General features: G+C 43.5%; 1 protein-coding gene across 1 annotated transcript; it reads left to right on the top strand.

Annotated features, from left to right (window-relative positions):
* Positions 1-1,769: 1,769 nt before the first annotated feature.
* Positions 1,770-10,111, top strand: LOC146516212 (E3 SUMO-protein ligase CBX4-like). Its single transcript, XM_085163338.1, has 5 exons — positions 1,770-2,687; positions 2,887-2,930; positions 3,462-3,527; positions 5,342-5,408; positions 7,500-10,111. The coding sequence occupies exons 1-5, from the start codon at positions 2,619-2,621 to the stop codon at positions 8,967-8,969; spliced, it is 1,716 nt and encodes a 571-aa protein (XP_085019464.1). The 5' UTR covers positions 1,770-2,618; the 3' UTR covers positions 8,970-10,111.
* The last annotated feature ends 1,247 nt before the right edge of the window (positions 10,112-11,358 follow it).

Below are 11,358 nucleotides of genomic sequence, written 5' to 3'. Positions count from 1 at the left end.
GAGGGGCCGACTTGATGAGTATTGAATGTTTTGTACATATGAAAAGCTTTTTTGGGGGGGAAACAGAGAAGTGCGAGTGCGCTGCGTTCGTTCATTTCAGGCGATATTTCACTGCCGATTTGCGCCCATTGCCTTATAAGGAAAGACCGCCGTGCCTGCCTGCAATAGGCCCAGCGCAGCAGCCTGCGGGAACTCTGCACTTTAACCCTTTCGCTGCTGAATTTTATTTAGTCCTGCCGTCTGAAACAATGCGGCCGGGGCTGCAGTGACATTTTTACGCTTTTGTTTTCGAATAGATGTTTATGAATTGACTTCCTCCCTCAGACTCGGATTAAATGTAAAGAATAATAGAGAACAGAGAGCTGCGTGTGCCAACAGCGGGAAAGAACAGCACATGTTATTTGTAACCTCCCTCTGTGTCCGTCTAATTATATCAAAATCCTCAACCTTCCCTCAGGTGCAAATAGGCGCAACCATTTCTAGCACAAACCGTCGGCTTTGGTGCTGCAGGTCCGTGTGCCCCCCTCAGCTTCAGGCCCGAGCTGGTTCAGGCTGTCCACAGGCTGTCCGTGCCAATAATGGAACCGGCTGGTGCCTGTCTTGTCGGGGCTCAGTCAGAAATAACCCCTCCGGAGTTAAAACCGAGGGCTAGAGTAAGAGGATGACCTACATCGGCTGCCACTCAACCAGGAGCTATCTTCTAACAACGCGAAAATCCACCAGAAAATCCCCGCGACACGCTGCCATGCGAAATGTCATCTCTTTGTGTGACCTTGACTCAGGGAAGATATGGAAATCTATTCATTGTAATGCGCATAGCAGCGCAGGGGCTCTGTTCGCATTTTAACTTTACACAGGGTCACGATTCATGCCGCATTATCCACACTACAGGGCTTCGGATGGGAATGTGTTTTTCCCGTTTCACTGGCATTTGCCGTAATAGAGAAGGCCTTGTTATGGTGGCGGTGATAAATCAATGTCAGACGGGCTCTGGCCTTGACTTTGGTTGGGCCTGTTGTGTATTTTCAGGTGGATGGTTTCCATTTTGAGCCTCTTTTGGACATCTAATCTTAGGTTAACCACCTCATCGTGTGGCCCTCATAAAACACATTTTGGATAGCGCTTTAGGCGCTATTAAGGCGCAAAGATAAGAAAAAATATCTCGTATAAACTCGGACTGTTGATGTGCTGTGACTGCAAATACAACATTATTTGCAAGGCCTTGCCCAGATGCTGAATTGAGGCTGGTGAGCAGCACATTCGGGCCATCACGTTTCAGGATAAAACACTCACCATTCATAGCAGTCTCTTCCAGTTAGATCTGGCTTCGCGTTCAGCGACGAGGGAGGGAGGTGAGGCGTTCAGGCTCTTGTTTTGGCTCGTAACCTTTACTACCCCAGTCACGTTGTGTAGTGCACTTGTTTTTCTGATAGGCGTGTCACCCTCACGTTAGTTCTTTAGTCACAAACAGTCTAATTTGATCTCACGTGGGCCAATAAAAGGGTGGGATAATAATCCACTTTTGTTTCAGTATAAGGAGACTATTGCTCACAAACAGATAATAATCAGGCTACGTCTTAAAAATAAGAGGAATGTCAACAATGCGTCTTCTGACAGGTGTATCACAGAGGTTCTGCAAAAACGTGAAACCTTCATACATAAAGTTTTATATGTATATATGTATTTAAATCATCACAGCATGTCACTATTCATGGTTCCAGCAGTTTATCGAAATATAAGAAAAAACGTTGTAATTGTATAAATGTTTGTTTTTTTTTTTATTTAGAAAGCAAATCAAAGATGGTAAAGACATCACTGTTTTTCTCTCACTTGGATGTGAAGCCATCCTATATGGTAGTTTGCACCGTGTTTGTTCCCCAGAGCCACATATTGAACACCCTTGCTTTAGGTAGAAAGTTTGTTATTATCTGTCAAGGTGATTTTCCGCCCAAACAAACAGAAGAGGAGGTGATTTCACACACTGGCATCTCCCCACAGTCAGACATGGAGGACTTAATGATATTAGACCTTCCTACCAACAGGCCGGAGGGGTACAAGCTTAGACACTCTCATGTAGGCAAAATTAGTGTCATATTTTTGTTTTTCTACAGGAAAAAAGTAAACGCCATTCATGTCTGGTTGGTGTTAATATCCTGGCACAAAAAACTAGCCCACAACAAAATTTCAGCCACCAGGTTTTGCCTTGGTTTCCATCCCTCGCCAAATTTCTCAAAGACATCCTCTACATCAGCCACTTGCAGCTTTTTTCACGTTGTTTACGCGCCGTTGAAGTCGTGATTACACTTTTTACGACAGTCTCCGAATGCAGCACGGGAACAACCCCCGCCCCCAATAACCTCCCCCTCATGTAACGTCACACCAACGGCTATTTGCATGAAGTGTTTTCTGGCTGCAGCTCGTAGCTCGGCTGCAGAGCGAGATCCTCTGAGGGGGAAAGCGAGGGAAGCGGCGCAGTGAAAATAGGAGGAGGGGGGAGTCTTGTGTTTCACATCAGAGGAGCAGCGAGGAAAAACGGGCTGAAAGCAAGGATAAGGTGTCCGATAACAAAAGCAGAGAGGGGGGGGAAAGCAGAAGAGCGGCTTCTCTTGTATCGGAAAATGGAGCTACCCGCCGCGGGAGAGCACGTCTTTGCGGTGGAGAGCATCGAGAAGAAGCGCAGCAGAAAGGTTTGTCACAAGAGCGCCGAAGGACATTTTTGCACACATGCACTTGGAAAGGAGGCTGATTTTTCTTTTTCGCTTCTGCTTTCAGCGGAGCATATGTTGTTTTATTATCACTATTATTGTTTTTCGATATTTTAAGATGACTGTTCAGCGCGGAGTAAAGTAACGTTACGCTCATTATCCCGTTTCTCCTCCTTCACAGGGACGGGTTGAGTATTTGGTCAAGTGGCGGGGATGGTCTCCAAGGTGAGTGCACTTGATAACAGAAATACACTCAACGAGGACGCCACATCCAAAACAGAAAGTGTGCGCAAGTGTAAATGCCTGCGTTTTTCCGTGCGTGGGCGCGCGTACGGGGGGTTGCGCGTTCTTGCTCTGGGCGCTCGGCGCGTTTATTGGTCCCGATGATGGATGTGGTTTTCCAATGTATGCAATCCCCAGTGTGCCAATTAGAGGAAGACATGTCTATAATTGAACACTATGTTTAAGAAATGCCACGTATCGAGATTTGTGTGGAGGCCGGACCGTTGTTTCCTCCCCCTATTACCGTGCGTAAAAGTTACCCATGATTTATTACACGTGTATCCACAGGGAGGACAAGCGTCGCAGCATGTTGTTTACATGCACGCCCACAATTATGACTCTAGGGAGATTTTATAAGTAATAGATTAAATTAGGTCCTGTCACCTGGGTTTCTTCAGCCAGTGCCTGTTGTGGTGAGCCGTTTTTGACTGGCCAGCGTGCACTCACTGCTCTCTGTCTCTCCTCTGTGGACAGATACAACACATGGGAACCAGAGGAGAACATCCTGGACCCAAGACTACTCGATGCGTTTCAAGACAGGTACGTTTTTAGTTTGATAAAGAAGCTTCACGCTGCTGAAAAAACATGATAGAACAGGTTTTAATCCACTGCATCTTACATTTCCAGTTTTTGTCACAGCACATAAAATATCTGTCACCCATCCCCAGACAGTAAAGCAGGTTCCCCTGTAAGTTTTAGAAGTGTAGAGAGTTTGGTTAACAGAAAAGCCTTAATGTTTGTCTTTAGATTAAACTCTGTGTCGTCAGAGTTGGATCAGGGTTAAGCTCAGGTTAGGGTTATCAGATCAAACGGAACCACTTTGTTGCGCATCTACTTTTTGTTACCTGATAGTTATTCGAGTGTCGGCATCATGTTATCCTGCTAAAGTGCTACCTGCTGTCCTGCCATCCACTCACCAGATGACCAGTGTCATTTTCCACAGCATGACTGTATAAGTGAATGATGATTGTTCAAAGGTTGTTTGATCCATTTACTTTTTTGCAGGTTAGACTTTTTTCCCCTGTATTTGAACACAAATACAGAGGACACGAGACACACATCACCAGCTTTCAGAGATGAATTACACTTAGTATTCAACTAAAAGATCTCCATTAAAAATCAATGAAGTCTAGTACTACGATCAGTCAGAGTTATGATGTCACTTATACTTCTTTAGTTGTATAGGTGTACTGCTTATTTAAAGTATCTGCATCTTTCACATTGCTTAAATTGCTTATGGATTTGCATTTATACAGTTTCTAGTGCTATAAATCCAGCTTGCCTGCACACATGTTAGTCAGACTTTCTGATGGCACAAAAAACCTCAGCAGACAAATGTGAAAATAATTTAGTCACATTCTGCACATTACATCATCGTGCATGGTAGAGTTTAAATATCTGTCTGAAGGAACATGAAGCAAAGTGTGTTTTGGAGTCGAGGGGAAGTTTACATTATGGTTCACATCTTTAAGTAATCGGCTCATGATGTGATGACGGTGCAAAAGCAAAGCAAGATTGAAGGAACTACATGGTATCTTAGTAAACGTATATATCAGAAAAATTCAAATATTACCCTTTAACGTTGGCTACTTTGGTGACTTTAGCTGTTTGGCTAAATGCTAAATACTCTGCTGAGTGGCTGACCAGGCTGCTCCATGTGAAGGGCAGTGTAATTGAATTTCCTAAATGCACGCTGTGTTAAACTGTCACTGGCTTCTCTCTCAGTCTCCTTCAGCTTTTGCCTACAGCAACCTTTCAGGCGCAGGTCGCACGTTAAAGCAAAACATCGACTTCACTCTACGGCTGTTTTCGCAATTATCTCTCGCTTGCTCCAAAGAGGAGGGATTTTATTGAAACTAATTGCGTGCCTCTCGGGGGAGCCAAATCGTCTGAATGCCAGGCTATGAAAATACACCGAGTCGTCATTGTAATTAGATGTGAGGGGGGGGAGGGGGGGGAGGAATCTGACATCACTCCTGTCTGCGGTATTGAATTACTGTCTTGAAGGGATTTGGATGGAGACTGAGGAAAGTCAGAGAGGGGTTGGCCCTTATCTTCCACCGTGGATAGAGTTTGTTTACTGGATTCTGAGCGTTAGTATAAAGTGACTGTTTAGCTTTTGTAGCAGCTGAGGATAAATGTACATTAGATCCTGTTTAAGCAAAGGCGAGGACAGGTAAATATATGATGAACAAATAGAAATGTATCCTCGCCTTACATCAGGAAGTGTAACACATGCTCAGCGTTTTCTAATAAAGCACGAGGAGGACACCCATGACGTCGTGTTGCCATGCAACTGCAACTCATCTCTGTGTCACGGTTCACTGATTGGCTGGTGTGTTCCTCTCCCGCAGGGAACGTCAAGAGCAGATGATGGGGTATCGCAAGAGAGGACCCAAGCCAAAACATCTTCTGGTCCAGGTAAGAAAAAGTATATATAACGAGGAAACAGGACGTCAGTTTTTCTGCTTTTTATTAAGCAGAACACCAGAAAGGCAGCAGCTCAAATAGCATTGTTTACACACAGCACATTCACACACTGAAATATACTTCAAAACATGATTTCAAATGCTAATCTTGATTATCAGTAATGATGAATGATGCTTAAGTTTCATTTTTATTTGTACCTCTCTCTCTAAGGTTAGGAAATTTCAGAAAGTATTAAAGAACATGTGAAATATGTCACGTTTCATCATGTGAAAATGATGAAACGTCATGAAAGTTGTGATACTAAAAAAAAATTAAGTTTTCGTCTCTAACATGGCTAAAGCTTTTGGTACCATTAAAGCCTACATTTCCCAAAATGCAACTCAAAGCTTCTTTTGTTAGACCCCGCCTGGGATTCACACTCAAGTTTTTTGGCTTTCAAGTTGTGATGATGAAAGCCATGCTAGATGAAGATGTTCCAAAGATGTGGTTAATATGTTTTTCTATTTTGTTTTTGTTCTTGTTGTTATTTATACACGAATAAAAGTATCTTCGTATAATATGCATAATTTCATGTCTTTAACCCACTTCACATTATCTTTTTAACGTAAAACTCACAGCAGATTAATATTGGCCACAGACATCTGTAAATGTATTTGGGTATCAGTCAAGTTGTTACAGATATTTGGCTGATATATCAGTTAGGGGTGGGGGAAAAATCGATACTGTGTAGTATCGTGATACTTTGTTTGCTAATAATGTATCGATACAGGGACAGCAGAAATCGATATTTTGTTACAAAAAGGTTTTTGTGCTCTGACTTCAGAGCATGTTGATCCTTTTTCTGAGCAAGAATCCTGACATTCCTTCACTGTCCAAATGTGTTTAACTTGTTTTTGGCAGCAATAAACATGACAGTTTACTTATTTTAATTTAAGACATGTTTTATTTTAATTAAGTTTAAAACTTTTTTATTTAATGTAAAATTATATTTTGTTTTAATTTACTTTCAAATTCTTCAGTTGCTGAAGGGGCTGCATAGTTTTCATAAACTGCATAGTTCAGAATAGCTATAATTGTACCAGATGGTTGCGTTCAGTTAAGTTGGACTAGACTGTAATACAAACCGTTCAGTTTGTCAACAATAAAACTAAAATGAGAGAAAGACTGAGTGTGAGACTTTGACATTAGATAAAATGAATATTGATAAAGTTTACCTTTATGTACAGAATCTGAATATCGCAAAATATTTTAAAAAATTGCAATAATATCGTATCGTGAGTTAAGTATTGTGATAATATCGTATTGTGGGATGTATGGTGATTCCCACCTCTAATATCAGTATTCCCTATTTTAAACTGAGATGACCCATCATGGTTTCCTCCACAGGGTTTTGTTTTACCTGTATGATGAGATAACCAAGCTTCATTTGTAAAAATTTAGGTGTTGGCTCACTTACGGAGTGAAAATTTGAACGAGCGAGGGACGTTATCTTCATTAAATTCTATAGGAATCTGTTTCCTGACCTAACAGTTGCAGTTAGGTGACTACGATTGTACATTTAATGCATCAATCACTGGCCCAAAGGGTTAAGGGATCCCCTCGGAGGCATGTTTTTGTTCCTCTCAGGAGGGTGTTGGTGGTAACACATGGGATAAAGTCAATTCCGGGACACAAAGCAGCCAGTGACATTCCTCCAAGCTGAGGTCACAGCCACGGGAGACACTTTGAAATGTCACTGTGATGGCCGGGCTGGTGGCTCAGAGAGCTGCGAGTGATCTGTAGGAGGGCTGTGTCAACATGGACCCAAGGCCTCTGAAATAAACCTTGTGCTCGTTTGGAGCCCCGTCACACATTCCAAGCACAGTGTCCTCATTGCAGCTCGTGGGCCCCATGAAAGCTTTTTTTTGTACCCAATGAAAGACACATGTATAGAAACTGGAGACTCTTAATCATTAATCAAATTCCCAGCTCAGAGGGATGCTCTTTATTTTAAATGCTCATTAAAACAACACAAATCATTCGATTCTTTATCGATGGGGCTTGGGCGTTTTTAATAATGCTGATTACTGTGTTTGCTCGCAGGTGCCTTCCTTTGCCAGGAGGTCCAGTATCCTGGCTGACCTACAAGAGGCGTCCCTGGATGAGGACAGCTGTCAGAACGCCAGCCCCATCCAGATGCTTCGTCCGCAGCCCCAGCATTACCAGCTGAACAGCAAGAAGCACCACCAGTACCAGCCGCTGTGCAGGGAGCGTGAGGCTGAGCAGCAGGCTAACGGCAAGAAGTTTTACTATCAGCTCAACAGCAAGAAGCATCATCACTACCAGCCAGACATCAAGGTGCACGAGCCCATGTTTGCTAAACCCAAGATAGACGTCCAAGCTCCTGAGCTGGCTAACAAAGAGTATAACCTTCCTCCGGTGCTGCAGCAAAAGTGGGTTCGGGACAAGGACTCGGGCTGTCTGACCAAAGTGAAGGATATCACCATGGAGTTGAAGAAGCTTCCGGCAAACTTCAACGGACACAAAGAGCAAGAGAAGCCGAAACCTAAGGAGGACGCTTTACCACAGCCCAACGGTGTCAGCAGCAGCAAACTAAAGATTGTGAAGAACAAAAACAAGAATGGCCGGATTGTTATCGTCATGAGCAAGTACATGGAAAACGGGATGCAAGCAGCTAAAGTGAAAAACGGCGAGTGCGATGGTGCTGAAAAGCCACCGCAAGGCACCGACAACGGTGCGGAAAAGCACCTGGAAAAGATGAAGCTCGTCAAAAAGCTCGGCCTCATCAATGGATTTGCTAAAAGCCCCGTAGACAAAGCAACATCTCTCAGTTCTGGATTTAATGGAAATTGCCCCAAAGAAAAGGAACCGTCCCTGAAAGCGGAGCTAACTGCGACAGAACAGGATAAACATGTTGAGGTCAGGGGTCAGGGCCAGCTTCCAGAGGATCAGCCTTTGCAATTGACAACCAAACCTAATCTGCTCTCCCGGCCTTTGAACAGGGGAGTCCCCTCATCACAGGACAAAAGAGAAGGCCAAGGTGGGTTTCAAGGGCTAAAGCGACACCTCTCTGACACAGATGGCGAGGAACGTGAGGGCAGTAAAAGGTTTTTGAGCTCCAGGAGCATAAGCGCTCCCAACACAGCGTCGTCACCTGTCCAAAGCATCAACATCGACCAAAATGGACACCACGGTCACCCCGGGCTGCAGGATTGTGGGTATGTGGACCAAGTGGAGCCCATTGACTTGAGTATTGTCAAGTCGAGGCCTAAAGCTGCAGTTCCCACGGCGGCCCAGCCTGAAACGCACACACAGCCCGAGGCGCTAACACACACAGAGGAGGAAAGACAAACAGAGGCCGACACACAAACAGAAACTCAGCTCGAAACACAACAACCTGCAGAAGAGGAGAACGCCGAGTCCGTTTCTAACCACGAACAGAAAAAGGAGGACACGTTTCCCTCCTTCAAACCTTTCCTTGGGAATATAGTCATCACGGACATTACCACAAACTGCCTCACCGTTACGTTCAAGGAGTACATAGCAGCGTAACAATCGGGGTACCAGCTGTGCATCTGTATAAATGTACATGACATATATTTGTATTTTTGGATGCTTGAATGTACAAATCGACCCTTGATGTTGTTTTCATTTTGTATATTGGTAGTTCAGATAACAAGAGAAACGTTTTATTTGCATATTTCTTCTTATAAGCTAACGAGAAACTGTCTATTTGCATATTTCTTTCTTATAAGCTCAACCTGTTGTTATTTCTGGAGATTTTATAACATGCGGTATCCTCTTGAAACCTAAACTGCAAAATTAGATCGAGCAAATGAGGGGATGTAATTAAAGATGCACTTACTGGTGTAAATAAATTGGCTTCACTTTTCTATGGATGTAACTCGTTTTATACAGTCAACCGTCTACATGTCAGATAATGTCAAACAAATGTAGGCTATATGGAGAATTTTGTTAGGAAGAAAATTATATTGAATCCTGGTAAATTACACTGTGTGTGTGCGTGTGTGTGCGAACAGATGGACAGATTTAAAGGATGCGTGCTGCTTGGACAGATTATGCCATTAGGCATGCTTAAACAAGCAAATAAAGAAAAATGAAGCGCCTTTTTGTCAATAAATATGATTTGCATTGTTAAAAAGGCTTTTAAATGGAAGATTATTCAAGCTCGATGTTTGCTTCTGTTCTGTTTTTTAAGCCATGCCTCTCTGACGCCGAGCGCCAGTCGCCCGTGACTCATAATTTATGTTTTGCAGCAGCACGCCGACTGAACGTGGCTTCTTTTTCTTTTATTTGAATGACATCAGTCACAAATCTGCTAGTTGAGCTGTCTAATCTTACAGACTAATACCACCAGCTGGGTTCTCTGGATTCAACTTTTCATGTCTCTGTTCTTTGGCACCCTGACGTGTTCAGTGAAGGCAGTGCAGTTATTATGTATGGGATCCCAGAGGCTTGTCTTGACATAGTTTGCAGTGGAGCTGCAATTAGAAGTGTGTAAAAGCACTTTTCGTAATCACTTCTGATCCCCTGTGTCTCCTCCTGCGCTGCTGGAGGTGGATTGAGCTGCTCTGTGAGAACCTGGAGCACCGTGTGCTTTTGTGTGCAGAGGAAAAAATAGTGGCTTCTTATGATGCATCATAATTTGCAATAATAAAATTGTTTGCAACTGAGTGTGTTTGATGTGTTTATTCTCCATGCTCCTATAGCAAAGGGGGGGGTACCCTTAATCACGTGATGCGACCTCGGCTTCCCTCAGAGAGCTGAATGTTTTAGCAGGAAGAGGACGGCTGCTGTTGTCTTAAAAGGTTGCCTCAGAAGAAGCTAAATCTGATCTTGGCTCTGTCTGTCTGTGTGTGTGCGTGCGTGTGGGCTGCAGGCCACAAGGATTACAGAGCCGGGGTGTATTTTCAGATGAGCATCCTACAATCCCACAGGCTGTTTTGCACCAGCATGTGTGCCATACTGGAGCTCAAAGTCAGGCCTTTTCACTTGTATATGTGCAAATTATTTTAACTCACATAAAAAAACAGCTTTTTACAGCAGTTTGCAGTTGAATTCTGTCCTATATCAGCAACTGAGTTTAAAGTAAAACGATCACAGGCCTGAATTATGCAACAGTAAAAGAAAGACCTTAAATATTGAATATGTTGAATCGCTGAATTCTTTGACTGAAAAACAAAACGTCTGTTTTGTGCTGAAATGAATGCTAAAGAAGTGCGTTTGTAATTTAAAGCTCATAATTTTGACCTGAACAGCTGTTCGCGCCAGCTGTTTCTTTGATAAATCCTGCTGCCATGCTGAGAGACTCAACAGGAGGCAACTGATTTCTTCGCTTTACCTACAGGTTCAGCTTTAATGGCACGAGGCGCGGTATTATTTTCACGTTTTTTGTTTAATGCATGCATATAGTGAAGGAGCTGGTTCGTGCAGGTGAGCTCAGTCCTAAAGCTGCCCGAAACATTTTTGTCTGCACTCGAATGCATCATCTATCCGTCTGCTGTGAGGGGAAAAGCGCGATATCCGTATTTTCCGACATAAATAATCTTTAGAAAAGCGATGAAATCTGACATTCCGACGAGCGCAATGACAGAGATGGCAGCTCTCGACCATTTCCTCTGCTCCAACCCGCCAATAAAACTGCTTTCTGTGCGCATTAATATGAGCGTCGACAGAGAAAATGGCTGTCCTCTCCTCCTCCGTGCGCGCTCTTCTCTCGCGTCTCTCCGAAACGCTGAGCGGCAGCCGCGATGTTCCAGCTGAGGAGCTACAGCGGGAAATTCCCCGCAGGATCTAAGACCAAGTTACTTCCTTCCTAATGGCTGTTTGCGCTTATTCGTGTAAAGAATCAAATAAAAAATGTGACAGACACCAAACAAGTTGGTTTCTTACTGCAATCATCTAAAGAAGAATTGCACAA

This window comes from Neolamprologus multifasciatus, chromosome 6, assembly GCF_963576455.1.
Source record: "Neolamprologus multifasciatus chromosome 6, fNeoMul1.2, whole genome shotgun sequence".
NCBI classification, from domain to species: Eukaryota; Metazoa; Chordata; class Actinopteri; order Cichliformes; family Cichlidae; genus Neolamprologus; species Neolamprologus multifasciatus.
The sequence above is the reverse complement of the archived record's forward strand: the minus strand, read 5'-3'. Positions and strand labels throughout refer to the sequence as shown.